The sequence below is a fragment of the Chiroxiphia lanceolata genome, chromosome 1 (assembly GCF_009829145.1).
Source record: "Chiroxiphia lanceolata isolate bChiLan1 chromosome 1, bChiLan1.pri, whole genome shotgun sequence".
In the NCBI taxonomy this organism is placed as follows: Eukaryota; Metazoa; Chordata; class Aves; order Passeriformes; family Pipridae; genus Chiroxiphia; species Chiroxiphia lanceolata.
Genome location: NC_045637.1, coordinates 126,807,967 through 126,826,999, shown reverse-complemented (window position 1 = coordinate 126,826,999; position 19,033 = coordinate 126,807,967). Strand labels below are relative to the sequence as shown.

Here is a 19,033-nt window from a genome sequence, read left to right as displayed (position 1 = left end):
GGATGCTTACTGGCTCTGCATTGTCTGCTTTACTCTTCTCACCTCTTACATTCCACTTCACACATCTGTAGGAGAAGTGCTATAGGATGTCTTCTGATCCAAAATGTCATGTGCCAGATCTGACTGGGTACACTTGGGGAACATATCTTCTAATAAGCATATGTGCTGAAAGACCCTCTGCTGGAAGTCACCTCCTACCACTGTAAGGCTGAGTAATGTCCTGGCCCACAGGTGTGCATCTCCATCACTTCAAGAGACCTGGCACAGAGACAAACGCCTCTCGTCACCAGCATTCGCACTTCGCCCCAGTGTGTTGGGTTTGTACAAAGTTATAAGGTTTAACTATATTGCTTCCAATACTGAGGGTATTTCAGCTTAATTTAAAATTGAACTATAGCCCAAAAGTGGTGGCAGGCTACTGATGTCTATAAATATTTAAGCATTTCTACCTTTGTAAAAGATGTCAAAAAGAAAGTCTGGAAAAAACCCAACCAAACAACCAACGAGAACAACGCCAAAAGTCCAGGGTTGATGCTAACATTGATCCAGATTGGCAGAACACAGACCTAAACCTCTGTCTCTTTTTATAAACAAGCTTCTTCACCCTATGGTTATCAAACATTCTTTTTATTTTGACTGTATATTTAATCTTCATCAAAAGGGTATAACTTAAAAAAAAAGTGGGGGCTGAAGAATCTGGCAAAACCATATTGTCAAAAATATTATCAATAAACTTCATTCATTTTTCCCTTGGAGCACTTTATATTCATAGATAGTGAATTTTCTGAGCAAAGTACAGCATTAAGTTCACATAACTTTTTCTTTTTTTAAATATAATATGTACATTATATAAAAATCTAACACACAAAACACATAAAAATAATGCATAATATACCTTACATTGTATGTTTGCATATATAAATGCAGTGTATATAATAAACTATAGCAAATATAAATATTTATAAAATCAAATTACTTTATAAGATTAAATATAGTTATATAATTATATGTAAATAAATCTCATTCATTGAATTAGAATGTGCAGCCTACATTAATAGTTGGGAAGGGAACATGGTTTTCTATTTTATACAATTTCATTCAAACTCAGGAACTGTTATAGTTGTAAAGAAAGAATTTGAAATATTTCTTTATAGACCTTCAGGGAAAAAGTACGTATTTCCTACCAAGAAAGTTGTGCTCAATCATTGTTTAACAGCATCTGTCACTTTTTTCTCCACAGGACATTTTTGATGTGGTTTGAAAAGGAAAAAAAAAACAAAAACAAACTGTTTGAGAACTTAGTAAAAGTGGCTTAAAGTGAAACTAAAAAAAATTGGAAGTAATTATAAAGGTTTTGTGCACCGTCAGACTAAGTTAAAGGACCAGAATACAAATTTAGTCCTATTTTCCTAAAAAAAATTTAAACACTGAAGGTGTTTAATAGCAGCCTATTTTTATTTTATTTTGCCAGAAACAAGGATGCACGCAAAGGCAATTATTGAGTTTCTGCTGATAAATCAGTAATTTCCACCTGAAAGAGAGCAACTGTTTAAAATACCTATATTACTCTAGTTCAGTTTTTCATAATCACCTCCCTAAATCCATAGGAATGCAGGAAAATCATTTATGAATAAAACACCAGTGCTAGAGGACGTAACTATTTGCTGTTGAATCATGTAATTAATTGATTTATGCACAGATACCACACATACACATTCTTACAGAACTGTTTAAGAAAATCCTACCCCACTCACAGTAAAACTATTTGAAAACATAAATTGCAATATTTTCCATTTAGATACCTGCACATGACCTTTTCTCTTACGCCCAGAAGCAACGCACTATGCAGAATTTCCGGTCTCAGCCACACAAGGTGGCATAACAACAGCAATGTGTGAAATGAGTCAGCCTCTTCTTCACTCATAGTGGAAGCAAAATTTAAAACTGTCAATATTACAATCAAAGAGTAATCCTCTGATATTTGTATCTCAGGATAAGTATCAGCTGTCAACACTACAGATGTCATAGAAGCAAAAATACTGTTAAACAGCTGTTCAAAATATATCTATAAACTCAGGATTTAAGTTTCACATGTGAAGACTTGGTGAGTTCTAAGTACCACTGATTTATGGTGTAACAACAGTAATTTTTATCATTAGAGTACAACCAAATCATCACTGCTGGCTTTGCCATTCTTTTGCAAAAATGTAATCCTTCCAAGGAAATATGGGCCAGATTCAAGATTTCCTTCAGAAGAAAATAACTATGAAGCTATTATCTTCTGAAAACATTCCTGGTGTATATCTCTTCCCAGAATACTCTGGGTATTCCAAATGTCCAACAGCAAAGAAATGCTCCAGCAATCAATTCAAATAATCAAGGAAAATAGTGTAATTTTCAAAATAAACCTATTGCTTTGTGAAGTTATAAAAGCCCAGGTGCTGTAGATTCCCAACTAAATTACAGCATAAGTTGTAGGGATTCAGTTTTTCTGTCTTGAGTATCTTTTAAATGGGCAGAATTTAAGATTTAAAAAAGCTTGTTGAAGCAAAATTGCAGATAGAATTTAAAAAATACATGCTCTCCAAATTAAATGCTTAAGGAAGTTACAAAGAAATACAACTTTTGTGGACATAATTTCTATTATAGAGTATAAAAAAACCCATAAATTAGACATTTTAAATAATAGACTTTAGGGAACAGGGGCCTTTTCAGAGGGACAAAGCCTTTGTGAAACACTGACCTCCCTACAGAGTCCTGCGGGTCTGTGGCTCGACTGCTATTCATCCCACTATTATTTACCTCTCTGTGAGGTGAACAATAACTGAATTTCAGATTCTTCAAGATCATTAAATCCACAGTAACAGTTGTTGTCAGAAGTAGAAGACTCCTATTGAGATATAACAACCAAACAGGGAAACTCTTTTCATGGCTAAAAACACAGGTGCTAGGCACAAATTACACAATGCATCAGCCCAGCAATTTTCACATCACTGTGTTAACTGTAGCAGCCTGTAACTGTGGAGTATCTTTTATGCCTGTGTTCAGCTGCAGAGCTTATAGGGTTTCTCCAGCTCACTCATATTTCTCTACTCCCAGTTAAATGTGTAAAATGTGTAAAACATTAATTATTATACACATGTTTAAAGTGTACTGGTGCCCTTTGGCCTAGAGCTCCTCGATTTTCAGGCCTCGCAGCAGGTCAGTCTTCATTGCCAGAAAGGAAACTGCCAGAGTCACTGCCATGAGGTTTATTTGCATCATGGACATATTTTTATATAGATGTACATGAGTCTTGACATAAACTGCTCCAAGAGACCTTAGCTTAGGCATACAAAGAAGCTACAGGAAATGTCTTTGCTGCTGTTCCTGCACTTCTACAAGTACAGTCCCATCTATCATGAAAGTAGGCAACATCCACTTCATTAACTGCACATTCAGATAGTGATACTAAAATTCATTGTCAACTTGTTCAAAATATTTTTCTGTTGACCTGCTACACACCAGCATATCTATTAAAAAAAACCCACATTATAACTGGGCTGGGTGGGACTTTTTTGTGTTTTTTGTTTGGGGTTTTTGGAGGTTTTTTTGTGTTGTTGTTGTTTTGGGTTTTGAAGCACCTTATTCCAACACATTTCCATGAAAGATCATGGTTATCCCACTGCAGAGAGAGAATGACAGGCATAGCAATTGAGCTGTTCAAAAAAACCCCAAAAACAATCCCCCAAAAAACACGCCAAAAAACCCCATCAGTTTCACAGCCCCCCTAAGATTTACAATTTTATTAGTCTCATAGTTATCTTGTCTTTCTCCCTGCTTTCCAAATAGAAGACACTTAGATTTTTGACAGAAATTAACTGGAAATATCAACTCATGTTAGCCACAGATGTTTGGAACTCAAGTTAGAAAACTTGTGAACGTCATCTTCTAGGTTGATGACAGCAGCCCATGAGAAAAATACCATCAAAAATTAAAAACATTAACTTATGGGTTAAAGCAGACAGCCTGGGTTTACCAAAAAAATGCAAATTCTACCTACTATAAACATTCTCTAGGTTGAGTAAACATGTCTGGAAATGGTATTCGAAAGAAAAAAAATTCTCAAAATAGACTCCATTAAAATGTATTACAATAATCATAAATGCTTTAAAATAAATATATGTTGTGTTTATCCCTTTCTACTATAAATAACTAGAGGATGAGGAATACACTTTAGCTTTTCCTTCTGCTGTACAATATCCAACTCTGTTACATTTTGATCTAAATGACACATATGACAACATTAAATAAACGTAATATTTTGATTGACAATCCAGCATAACTGGCATTATAGAGATGGATGAGTAAGTGGACAGATGGATGGATGGGCAGGTTTTATTAGGTAATACAGCCCTTGCAGAAAAAGAAACAAGTACTGGTAAGTGAAATACCACAGTATATTCAACTTCTCACTTAAGGGACAAATTACATGCAGCCTACATAGTATTGCCAGGGGCAAGAAGTGATGGCAGGAGATAAACTGGAAATTTAGCATTATTCATTTCTGTGGAATGAATAAAAAATATACCAAAACAAGCAGTGTCTGTTTAAAAATTAATTAGAAATTTCTTCAAAGTGACTGAACTAAAACTATTTCGATTCCTAATAGGAAGAGAAATTGAAAATATTTTCTAAAAAACACTGTCGTGGTTCAAAAGACTAATGTTTAAATTGCTTCAGTGCAAGGTTTCAGCTTGAACTTAACACTGCCCTCTTGTGCCTCTGTCCTAAAATACATATTCCTTCACATGGGAAGATACATGAAAATGAAGTCACTAGTGGACAGAAATGTAGCCAGAGCTTTTTTAAGTTCGATGAAATAAGATGAACTGGAACAACAATATTTCAGTTGTTTTAAAAATCATCATCTCAGTCTTTAGCATGGCATCTCTATTATACTGTATGCAAAACAATATTGGTTACTAGTTTTGTCTCAGTTAATTTTAGTCTACTAATTCTTTGGACTAAGACTACTTGAATTTTCCATATGTGTTAAGACTAGTATAAAAACAACAAATACAATTTGATTAATAAAAACAGCACTCAGGTAGCATTCAGGTACAAGATAATTGCAGGCATGAAAGAAATCATGCATGTCATTATTTCCATTTTTTGAGCTGGTTTTGCAGCATTCAGCAGTTTGAACCTTGGCCACACTGTAGTGCAAGATATCCTAACTTCTTAAAAGGATTGAGCCAAATATGCTTTTCACTTTCATCAACGCTATACACATCTCAAGTCTAACACAATAAATAGAGAGCTGATATAGCACTGTTTAAAGAAAGAATATTTGTATATTTGGCCTTAAACCCAGAAGTACTGGCAGAAACTGCCAGAGCATACTCGTTCCAGTAATATATGTGATAACCGAAATAAAACTTTGCAAGGCACAAAACATGTACGTTTCCACATTTATCTTCTTTTCCTCCAACTTCAAAGAAAAAAAAAGTCTAAACAAATAAAAATATATATTAGAAAAGTATTTGAACAATATAATGTCAGTGAACTTATACCTCCTAATATCCTTCTGTGACTCTTTTGACTGATGTAAAATTTCATATATCAGCGACATAACTAAATAACATCCAATACATACAAAATGATACAGATGTTCAGTGCTGCTCTATCTCTTTTCTTCTACCAAAGCAGCCACTGCTTAAAAGAGAGACAATATCAGGTGGCAAAGGTTGGTATTTGATACACTGTAATTCTCCTGTCTTCATATGAACACAAATTAGGAAGACTCATGGAGAAAGCAGGTAAGTGAGTGACTGCAATGTCAGCTGGTTCAGAGAACGTTTCAGTCCCCGACAGCAAAACCCAGCCTGGCCAGTCATTTCCCAACCACCACATTACCAAGATTCTGTAATTCGTAAGGGGTGTGCAGTCACTGTAACTTGAAACAACAATCCATCTCTGACATGTACAAGAATATATATATGTACACCATGTATATATTACAGACACATGTATGTGCACTTATGTATCTGTGTAAAAGAACTGGATGTGCTGCAGGTCAGTCTTTGAGGATGCTTGATATTTATAACATAGAAGTAACTCCCACAGGAACTCAGGTTGCTGATATAGCAGAAACAGAATGAAATTTATCCCACAGTTTTTACAGAGTACTGCATGGTTTTCAGTAAAACATATGAGATCAGTAGCTTTATTTGTAGATGTAAACAAATAATACCTATATATTTCTGGAGCCATTCAGAGATCTGCAGTGTTGATACATTCCAAACATGCTATATGTACTTCAGTCTGTTCATTTGATTATGTAGCATTTTATTAAATGAGTTCCTGGTAATAATATTAACTGTAGACTTACCCTGGCATTGGTCCATTTCCAGAAAGACTATAAACTTGACGAGGATTTAAAAGGTACTGAAATTTTCTATAAATTCTGAGGAGGTAAAAGATACAAGGAGAAAATATTTACTTACATGTTTGGAATTTTTTTTTAAACCTATCAAATTAAAGAATTAAAGAAGTTAACACATATTATAATTATTTGAAGTGCAGGATCTCATTTACACAAAAAAAATCAAATAATTGAACACAGCAATTATAATTCATATATAGAGTGCATTTTGGGGTATAAAATTGAGACAGAAGTGCTACAAGGTATCTAAAATTCAAATACTGCATATAGATAGAAAAAATAGGATAAGGAGGTATAATGACACAAGAAAAGGTGAGTCAAAAAGTGAATTGATTCCTATTAAAGTAACTCCATGGCAAAGGAGAGATTTCTTCCTGAAATTTATTGCTAACACTAAATTACAAGTATAATTAATTGCAAAAGCAAATTGGCTTTGCCACCCATCAAAAATGTCCCCATAGAATGAACAACATTCTGAGAAAGCAAGGCTATGGTCAACTACATTTCCTCAGGATTACATTTAAATGGAAAGAAAATAAAAAATATTGAAACCATTTTTTAACTTAAATTACACATATTTGAAAATTACCTGAATAATAGGAAGCATTTATTGATACAGCATGAAAAGTATTGTCCTATCCCATAAGGGATCCTCTTTGCTGTCTCACCCTCAGCAAATATTTCCTCAAAACTGTAATTTTAGAAATTTGAGGTTATTTGTCCTAAAAGTATAACGGACATTTTGTTTCTTCATTACAAATATTAGAAATGTAATTTCCTACATTGACTATAATGTGGTAGCTGATTCACTTCTTACAAAGAAATAAGTAAGCACACAAGAGTTGGAACTCAGAATGAATAATATATACCTGAGATCTATGGCAATAGTTTAAATTATAAACCTCTCCGTCTTGCCTTTAATTTTAATGTCTCTATCCTTAAGCTAATTAATATTTAAATGTTTTTAAGAAAGCATTAATTTTTCCACTGAAATTTTTCTTCCTTTCTATTTAATGGTTTAAATAAAATAAAAGCAAACTAAGAGCTGAATTTTAGGCTAAAATGTCCACATTTTCAAATACAGCACAATAAAACTGTCTAGACACAATCTATGTGCACATTGAGGGATTTCTGTTTTATATTATTTTCTTAAGAGCAATGCATAATTTATCAGTCTAGGTGGAAGACAAATATGTAAAAATACTGAATACAAACAAATTCATAATTTTCTCTAATATTGCCAAATTGGAACATTTTCTTAACTTCTGAATTATTTAGTGATATCAGCTTCTTCACAAAGCATTTTATTAAAGTACACTCACACAATCTACTGCTGATGCCATTCCTGACAGAAAAAGTCAATATCCTTGCTAGTTTCATTTAGCAAGGATGCATCATTGTCAATGGCTGTGATGATGATTAAATCAGACCTTTGACAATGGATTTACAAAACAATATATATATTTCCATTTGCAGCATATTAACAATGCAAAAGGAGAGTTTTCTAGTTAGTATGTGTAATTTGCTTCTCAGAGATGTATAGGATTTAACCTGGACAAAGGTGTTGGTAATTTAATTTGGGTAGCTGATCATAAGTTCATGAACAGTATTGTTATGAGGTCCCAAAGACTTAAGAGTTATTTGCCTAAAGTTTGGTACTACAAAACATACTAGCCAGTACCTACACTCACAATACTATTGTCAGGTAACAGTGAAATGCTATAAAAGCCTTCTTAATAAAGAGGGCGCCAAGTTTCTCTACTCAAAACCCAGAAGTCCAACTGCAATAATGAAGAGATTACACTGAATCATACTGGACTCAGTGCATACCATTCACAGGTACTAGCTGAACATCAATTCCACCTAATCACTCTATAATGGCACGCTGCAAATGACACCTCAAGCTTTACATTATTGTAATTCATTTATGTATTCTAGTCCGTGTAAAATTAATAAATTGGTGGTTCGGTTCCATTCATACATTCTACCAAAAAAAGAGGAAGACACCGTCTATAAATGTTTGCCTTCACAGTAAACTGTAACTAGACCTACAGGGTGCCATGTGCAAGCCCAGGAAATGGACAATAACTGAGTGTGGGTTTACATCTACAGTACCTAAGAACCTACTGGAACTGAGATGGCTCCCCATGTCTTGCTTCCACATGTAAGGAGGGAATTGGATGTGGTTTCATTGTGACTAGATATTTGTGCTGACAAGGCCATGAGGCGGTGTGACGGGAAATGCCCCAAAAGACATTTTTGTGATGGAGTGCATTTTAATGAACAAAGGCAGTTCATGAAATCACCACTTGTCAACAAACAGCTGCGCTTCTGTAACCACTTTTGGGGTTATTCTGTGATCTGGAAAACTAGATAGATTCAATTTAAAAAACAAATCCTCAGAAAAGTGTCTTCATTGTCATTTTTCCCTTCAGTAAAATCATGCCCATGATCTCATATAAACCTCAAAATACTCCACACTAGCATAACTGAGGAGGCAGAAAATTACATCAAGAGTGGCCAAAGGGGTTGGCATTATCAGCTTTTAACAGCCCTGTTGCTGAAGAAAATACTCTCGAGTGCACCTTGGGCTGAGTTAGACTGAGCTGTCTTCTGAAGTGGCAATTCAAAACTGGCATGAAGTTGTCTACACTGTGGAAAAAGCTGACCATTGGAGTAACTTGTGCCACAACCGGGGGATTCAGTCATCCAGGGGCTGACTATTCAAGATGTGGTCACTATAGGCTTACTTTAACCCTAAATTCAGAGAAGAAAGAAGCCAAGGACTCCTCCCCAAAATTAAAAGAATACTAGCGATCTGCTCTCCCAGACATACAAAGTTTGAAAAAGATAATTTGAAACTGTTTTTACATTTTGTCTCAATGCCAAATGAAAGCTCAGAAAGCCAGATTAATCAGAGGGTGGGAGGGAAGACCTACTATCAACCAAAGTTATTTGAAAACAGCAAAGGTTAAAGATATCATCAACCTGTACTGCACAGACACTGAATGTGGAGTCAGCAGGAAACATCAGTGTACGGAAGTTGATCTACAGTGCATCCAACTGCACATTTGTCAAGGAAACAATTGTTTAAACTCACCTGCTGGTCAGGCAAATAAACTGGAAAAGTGGGAAGTGGAAATCAAAGTAATGAGTATGGCAAAACAACAGCATGATTTAGAAGGACTCTTATGTGAGAAACATTACCCTTAACAACGGTGTTTAGATGCACTATATATTCTTTGTATATTCTTTCTGTTGAAAGGAACTATTTTGTCAGTGATGTACTAAATATGTACATTCTATTCACAGATTATTGAAAATTGTTGCCTTGATTAGTCAGATTGTAAGTGCAGACATCCTGCATTGATAGGATGAAATGCATGTCCTGCCATTTTTTTCATGCACAATCATGTACAATCACTGAAAACATGCTACAGTTTGATATAGCCTGAGGAACACACTTGACTGCGTTTGATGAACTCCTGTCCAACCTCATGCTCGGTTAAAACCTATTTCTGGTAAGTGAAAGGCCTAAACTATTCAACTTCAATTCTATTTTTCTACTTTCTTCTTAATAAACATTGACTTATATTTTGTTATATTGTAAACATATGTATTGTCTATTGAACAAAATAATTTAAGTCCAAATCACTGTAAATAAAGTTTTGTTTCACGTGATGGGCAATAAGTGTTAACCTCTCAGTCAAGTATAAATGGGTTATTGTTATAGTTCTTTGTTTTGCAAATATCTGAAAGTCATACCATTGGTCTTTAAAACAGAAACCTATTCAGGAATAACATGCTATTTATCACTACACATTCTGCAAAACTCTCACTTTCTAATGGAATCAAAGTTTTAAAATTTATTGATAAGGTAATTAGATATGGTTGTACAGAATGTATTTTTTGTTTTCTGAATGCACTTTTTCCACACATCCATTTGTTTCCCACCATAACTGTTCCAACATTCAAAAACTAAAACTAAAGTACCTAACTTTTTTTACCTTAAAGTGATCCTCAGTTCTTTTCCTTTGCATTTGAGAGATTTGAAAAAAAATTACAAAATAAAAAGGAAATGGCAGAGTATTACTGTGGGAGTGTATTTACTCAACTGGTTATCACATGGATGCATTCACTCTCTCCAAGTCTAAGGGCAATGAAATGGGCTGGGTTACCATATGGTAAGGCATAAAATCTCATACAGGGAACTGTGGGAACACTAGAGTCTTGACAGTCTGCAATAACCTTTCTGTGTTCAATGAAAGTCAATTAGAAATCATAACTTTATTCATCATGACCTCTCAAATACAGAAAATCGTAAGTAACAGAAGAATAGCTTTTGTTAAAAGACTGCTTTAATCTGAATGAGTCAAAAAAATGAAATTTTTCATCTACAAAAATTAGAAGGTTGTGGGCTGGGTTTGTTTTATTTTTTTGCTTTCACTGCTGTGGAAATCTTACTTTTGTTACAGCTTATCCTCTACTCCTAGCCTCTCAATACCTGACCAAATTACAGAATTGCTATAATCAAAAAACCTGACTTCTATCACCATAACTGTGCATTTTGCAAAGTAATTTATGTCTTCAAATGTCCTGTGATTTTACTTTCCACAACATATAACTGATACAAAATTGGAAGGTAGGAAAAATATAGGATTTCTCCTTTCTGGTTACTGACTGTAAAGCAGAGAAAGTAAAAAAGTTAAATATTATCGTTCCCTGAGAAAGTTTTCATCCCTTAGATTAAATATTTAAACTAATATGCACTCCTAACATCTTCATTATATAATTTTGTTACTGGTATTGATATGAAACATTAACACCTAAAAGACAGGGAGGAACCCCCTTCTCACTAAATAGTCCATATGTGGACTTTTTAATCTTTTTGAATCTGCCTTTAGATTTAACCATGAGATATTATCTCCTGCTGGTGAATGACCTGAGATATGTTTACATGACTGTGCAGTTGACCTTTAGATGTGCTTCCCTTAAAACAAATATTGAGCACGACCTCGACACATTAGTATGCAATTTAATATATTGTGTTGTGTGTGTGTGTGTGTGTGTGCAGCATCAAAGCCACTTTAAGAGGTTCTTATATTTTACTATAATACTCAGCTGCTGATGCCTGCCCTCATACTATACACTTCATTGTGTAATGACACTTGTAGATAATGGTGTTAGTAAATGAAGTGTGCATAAGGCATTCATCTTTAAAATTCAAATAATTCCTGTGACCTGTTTGGCCTCAGTAACAGTTTCATTGACATAACCTGTGAAGTGCTAGACTGTAATACATGAATGGGAATAGGAGCCTGGGATGGAGATCAGGTTTTAAACTTGCTTTTACCCTGGAGAACATCTAACATTAAATGACATCCCTCATGCACTAAGCCCATTCAGATAGTAACACTTGAGACCAATTATGAGCTGGGAACTGAAAGCTGTGAAACAGCATTTGATTAAATTGTTTCTAGGCTATAACTAACTATGTAAGTGCAGCTCTCTAACCTGCCTCTCACTTAGATAATTGCAGACTGGATCTCTGATCTACTCATTTCATGTAAGTACTATAAAAGAGTCAAACTGAGTGCTAGTGCAGACTACCTTCCACAACATCCCTACCTGCGCTGCAGACCAGAGCTACTTCACACCGTTACTGTGTCTAAAACATGAATGCTCAGGATGGCTCACAGTTTTGTTTTGATTGCAAAGCCATGTTCTTGAAACATTCAGAATTAATCTTTTAGATCATTAACTGTCTTTGACACGCCTAGTTGAGATCTAGATATACCACTCCAGGGATTACATAGTCAGCTCCCAAATGATAACCTGTTCTCTCAGAAGCCTTCAAATACCTTTTTGTTTAAATGCTCTTCAGCTCTGAGAATTACCCTAACATCTACTCTGCAGGATTTTGTCACTTTTGACAGCTTACTTTTAGGGCCTCTTATGGGGACAAGCTAGGGAAAGCTGACCCACTTGTAGTTTACTTTCTTGGTTCCCAGCTTTAGAATCCCACTGGATCCCTCCTATTTTGCTTTGGGTTACCCATATCACCTGCTATCCACAGGTGTCATCTTTAGCCGTAATCTTTTTCAAGACTTGAAAGTTACAGTTGCAGTTTATCATGTCTCCAATACAGTAACACTTAAAGTAATAAACTAGACATTTTGAATTTAAATGAATGTAATTACTGACATATGTAAAGTTATTATGTCTCTTAAGTTTGTGTGACTGGACTTTAATACTTTAATCAGATTGTTAGAATGTTTACCCTCTAAGAAAATCAAAAGATTTCTTTGTAGGAAAACTTATGGAGAGGCATGAGAGCCTCTACTACTACATGTTTAAAAAGCAAGTCATACATTAGAAAATGGAATACCATTTCTAATTTAAATTACTGGCCTGTCTGTAAAATCATTACATAGATTAAAAGAAAACTGTCAGCAATTCAAAGTTTCAATGCAAAATATAACAACTCACATCTTCATGCAAATCCCACAAACCCATGCACTGAATATAGCTACTTCTTTCAATTTGAAACAAAACTGTTCTATAGACCTAATTCTAGTTTGTAACTGCGGAATTTATTACTACAGGGATATAGGATGTTCAAATGTGAGGCGTAACAGTATAAAAAGTCAGATTTTTTTCTCATGTACGAACTTTTAAAATTCTCTCACAGAGATTAGAATAAAAAGAGAGGGGGAAAAAAAGAAAAAAGAAGAAAACCTTACCTTTCTCCTTGTTTCCCACCACTTTTAGGATTGACAAAAACTAAAAGTGGATGAGTGCCTGGAACTGGAGTGATCTAAAAGAAGGGAATAACACAGCCACTCATTAATGCTGTGGTTGCATTCATTTTTTCCTATAGTAGACAGAAAACAAAAAGCTTAATGCAAACTCTATGTTATGCTATGTAATCCAGCTGGAAGCAATACTGTAATTTGCAATAATTCTCACTTCATTAATTTGTCAAAACTTGCAAGGGACTTCTCTTTTAATGCTATGTGTTTTACAGCTGTGGTACCATTTAAACCCATAATTCCACTGTAATATTCATATATATATACACATATATATATATGTATATGTTTCATTTAAAGTTTTCTTCTCTACTGATGGATGTAAGACAGGTATGACTTATTCTGACAGTAATTTCCTATGGAAAAAAGCTATGAAGAAATTGTATTTTGGACTGAGAAATGACACTCTACTATGAAGGTCAAATATAGCTATATGGAATTTTAAATTTGACAGAATAATTTTTATTTTTTTTTAAATTACAGAAACCTGCAGTATTTGATAAGACATGAAATCACATACTTTCTAAAATGTGGCAACCATAACAATAAAGAGTTCCTCTAAATGCCTGAGAAAGCTAAACATAAAAAAACACAGGAGAAACCATGTAGAAGAAGGGCAAGCCTGAAGAAAAGAATGTTGAGGAGGATATACTGCAGGAGACAATTATTTCTAACAATTCTTTTTTAATTCTTTTGTGCAGGGAAAGTTTTACACATTCATATTAATATTTAGCTTTACAAAATAACACCTTCCTTCTAAGCAATAGTGTTATTCTATTTTTTTCAGACACTGATATGTGTGTGTTCACTGCCTTTACTTCACAGACTTGAACATAAAAAAATTACATCTCTCTCTAATACCTGTTTTTAAACCATTCAACTAGACTATTCATATTAAAAATTATCACTTTTAGACATAAATCAACTCCGGAATGTTTGAAAGTATATTAAGAGTTCAAAGTCAACACCTCCAAAGTCATGCACTAACAACTTCAGGGATGAAGCTTAGACCGTCTCTGTTTCAAAATGATACATTGAAAGGCCTTGCTCCAAATCCTTATTCATAACTCCTGAAATAACAAAATCTCTTCAGCTGCAGATTTCATAAAATGCAATTTCAGGCAGAACCTGAGAAACTTTATAGCTAAGAAGTCTTACAGGCATCCTACAGACATAGGCATATAATCCTATGGGCATCTAAAAGCACTTTTCTTTTAGTAGAATTGTTAAGCGCAAGTGTGTCAACTCCACTCATGATTTCACAAACAATAGAACCAAATTTGTTCCAATACATACAAAAATAATGGAAAACTCCACAAACCCAGTGGAATTAAACTTAGCATAAAACCAACTCAGTATCACCTTCCGGCACAGTAAAGTGCTGCATGTTGAAACATACATCAAATTGCAGAATACAGTGAAGTTTGTCATATATTTAATTTTTATCTACTCTTTTAATCAATTTTAGTTATTTAGCCAATTCCCATGATGTTTGTTCCTGTGAACTAAGTGTAAACCAATAGTGCTCATTGTGACAGAGATGGAATACCTACTGAAATCCCTTAGGACGCAGGTTAATTAATGAGACTCATCCTAAGGTTATACATGATCTATTACTTCCTCTAATTAGAAATAATAATCCTGATCATTATGCTGGTTAGCTAGAAAGAAGCAAGATGAATGTGCTTAACTATGATTAATTGTCTTTTAGTCGTGCAGACCTCCACTGCCACTAAGTTATCTGCTCACTGCTGTCTGATGGAAAGAAGGTTTGGTCTTGATACCTTTCTCAACAAAAGCTAAATGATGGACTTATTTCTATTTTAAATCTTTTATTTCAAGACTCAACCATATTATTACAAGCAGAAGGTTCTGAATCATGAAAAAAACAAAAAACCTAATAACTAGTGTGTATTCCACTCGGTTTCAAAATAAATTTTAACTAATTTTTTACAGATTTTCCAAATTACTTTTCCAGATAACATATAGTATTTTTATATAATACAAATGCAACTAAAGATTTAGACTAAATTGGTGAACATTGTCAAGCCTTAATCTAGCATGATTTAAAGGCAATCTCCATGAAGTTACAGGACAAGTGACTTAGAGTAAAAAGAAAAAGAAATAAGCAGTGGACTGTTTATATATACTTTCTCCCGTATTGAAAACAGAGGTCTACCTTGGGAACTTAAATCATAAACAAATGCAATTAACACACTGATTAAGTTTTATGAAAACTATCCTTGCTTACTGAAAATCATTAAAATGAGACCATGCCAGCTGAATCAGAGTATTAGAGTAGCATGCCAGATATGGGAGAATTAGAGTACTACACTTTGATCGGATACAGAATTTTTTTCTCCAGACCATCTTTAGGAAAAATGCTAACATTAATTACCAATGATATTTATGGCACCTTATATCTTTGTGAAAAGTTGCAAAATTATACAATCTGTGAGTGAAAAAAACCCTAACATTCTCATTGATCCATCCTTTCACTATGGTATCCTTCAAGATCCACTCAGCCCTCACAATAATTAGGTCTTAATATTATTACCAATCAAAAATGTAGTATTCGAAGTTAAGATGAATTCCTGTAACTCAAAACCAATTTAATCCAACAGAGAAAAACAAAGACCATGGTATAATCAGCAAATTAGGGCCATCACTAATTATTCACAAAATTATTTCTAATGTTATCACCATGATTACCAATACTGTATCATGTACTACATTACAAATGTCTCATAACAAAAAAATACCAAGCACTTCAAAAACCACCTCAAATCCATTCAATAATAATTCTACCATCTTAGTCTGCACTCTCTTTTTCTCCATCTCAAGCATAATAAATAAAAGCAACGATGAATCCTAGGCTTTCGATTCATCATAAAGAGAGATATAGAACATAAGTTTTGGATCACACCGACAAACTTACAGAAAATCTTGTGACCTAATTACCTTAAAGGAGAACATTTAATAATTTAAGGTTGTGTGTGCAAGAGTTAGTCATGCTAGGAGTTGCTGTTTTGAACAGACCAAGTACTATATCCCAGGCACTGCATAACATGAGTGGAAAATAGACACTTGAAAAAGAGCTGAAAATAAACTATGCCCATAAGTAAAGATGTTTCTCTATCCAGAACAATTTGGTTCAATGGAATTGCGTGTATATCACCCAAAGTTAGACACTCCATGCATTTTCTTTAGCACCAATTTATTGGTCACACTGTGCCTGATTAGAACTTGAGCTTTCTGTCAATTAATACTCTGGTCTTTTTGCTCCATGGTTTGGCACAGACAACCTGGATGGCAATGAAGCCTGTGAGAATGGTAAGTACAGGAGGAGAATCTTGAAAGCATAGATAATGATTGCTGCAATGTCCTACTACACCATCAATGGAGAAGCCATGTGACTGCATAAGTTTTAGGTTTGTTTTTCAGGTTTGGAGTTAGTTTGGGGTTTTTTTCTTTTTCTTATGTTGTCATAACAAGAATGTTTCACTAACCTAAAACAATGAAACAATGAAATAAGCTTTCCTATACTGACACAATAAGGTATATCTTGAAATAACTATGATGCATAAAGCAATTTATATATGGTAAGGGAATCTTTTCACTGAAGCTCAACATATCAAAAGATAGAAATAACAAACAACTACATATATTAAATTATTATCACATTGTTATCATGATGAATTTAACTCCTGAGGAAATCAAGCAGCAGCATCATGCATGTGAACACTAATTTCACTCAAAACTATTCTTAGTAGTACTCAGAAGTTCAGGCAGAACTTCTGGCATTCCTGTAAGTCACTGCTCTAAAATAGCTCATTACACACACACAAGTTTTTCTTTCAAGCAGAAAACCTTCCATTTCTATTATAGATATGGCTAGTAATGAAAAAACTTTGCTTCTCTCCACTGTTATGCCAATATGCCAATATGCTACTTAGAAATACCTACACAAATTACGTTCTTGAAGTTTATTCTATCTACTAATTAACAGGTCCAAATGAGAAAAGTGAACAGTTATCAAGACATTGATTCATAAAGTAAATTTACACAACACTGTATGACAAATATCAAAACAAACCAGTTCAAGCTTCATCCTACACTAGAAGTGATTTAGTCTTCCCTACCCCTTCATTTTCTTAGAAATCCTAACACTGACATGAGAAGTAGATTTGCACCACAGGATTCCTGAATCAATGGAAGAATTTACCTACTGCATTTTTAAAATATGTAAAAGTGAAATATTAGAAGAGTGAACGTATATTTCACTTTAAAGACTTCTCAGTCTATCATTGTCTTCATACCTACAAGCATCTGCTTAAAATTAAAATAACAATAATCACACCTGAAGACCTTGTCCATCTACAGTGACAGAATTTGCTCTTTGCATTTTGCTCCGTTCTCCCAGTTTGTTCATTTGCTGGGGGCAACTCTTTTCTTTTTTCACTGTTGCCTGTCTTTCCTTGAAAAAAGAAGAGAAAAGGAGAAAACTGAACATTTTAACACATTATATATACACTGTATTTTATCAACTGTAATTGAGACTGTACCTCCACAAGTTGCTTTCTGACTAGTGAGTAATGTCAGATTCTGCTTTAATGAAAATGAGATCCCAGTCAGTTAATACACAATGTTTGGTCACTTCACATAATATCTATCTATGTGCCTGGACATTTCATAATGACTAGGCAATAGATGGATTAAAAGTGTGTAGTCACAATACAAACTAATGTAATGATGTGAAAAAATAATCTGACATTACCAGGGTGGCGTTCTGAAACTTGAAAGCAAATCATACAATGTAATGATAAGAGATCAGTAATTCATCAAAATTTCATCCTAACTACTAGCAGAGGTTAATGCTCCAAAGTACTTTTCCACTTTGGCAAAATAAACCTGGTCTAAATGTACCATAATCAATTGGCTGAGTGGCTTTTTATAAAACATGTATTTTGTATCAGAAGGAAAACAGAATCTACATCAGATTCTAAGCTGTTGGCAACTTTTGCTGCTGATACACAGCAGAATGAGATGGTTATTTGAAAGAGGAAAGCTCAGAAGTATGTTGCTGTAATCATATTTTCAACTGTTAACAGGCCATTTCAGAAAATTCTGAATAGAAAAAAAAATCCTTGTTCTTTGTATCTCATTCTATTTATAAACTGTACCCAGCATGTCCTTTTAGATTGTCCAAAAAATGTACCATAAATTAAGACAGCAGATGTTTATAAAATAGAATTGATGTCCCCAGTCCCAACTGCACCCCAGCCACTATCCTCACGTCACAAGTGCGAAGAGGCTTTAAACTAGTCAGGGGAATGGGCTGGCACAAAGCTGCTGCACTAGAAAGTAGCATGAAGGACTCTCCTGCACCCCCTGCAACTGCATTCAGTAAGCAGTTCATTGTTCCATACCAGGCCAAACCCATCTCTGTGCTACCTCTGATAAATGCCTTAGGGATTGCACTAGCAATTAATCCACAAAACTCTTTCTGGAGCAGTTTTACTGGTAAAAAACATTGACACAGATTCTTGAGCAGGAAGGGAATAACTCCCACCTTAACACAGATGTGAACCATGACCATTTTTATACCATCTTTAGTTTCTTTAAGTTTGGAGGCTCACACAGACTCAATCTAGTCCTGATGCAAATAGTGATGCAGGTCATCCCAGGCTGCTTTGGGTAGCCAGATGGCTGTGGTAATCTGATCACATTTTGCATAAAAGAACTGACAAACCTATGCCACAGGAAAAAATGAAGTAGGAGATCTCTGCACAAA

At 34.5% G+C, this 19,033-nt stretch overlaps 1 protein-coding gene across 1 annotated transcript in view; it reads right to left on the bottom strand.

Annotated features, from left to right (window-relative positions):
* The window catches only part of DGKB (diacylglycerol kinase beta), a 310,728-nt gene that overhangs the window by 195,748 nt on the left and 95,947 nt on the right, over positions 1-19,033 (bottom strand). The window contains 3 exon segments of the mRNA XM_032699151.1: positions 6,374-6,448; positions 13,171-13,244; positions 17,600-17,716. Of these exon segments, the coding sequence (XP_032555042.1) occupies positions 6,374-6,448; positions 13,171-13,244; positions 17,600-17,716 (266 nt within the window).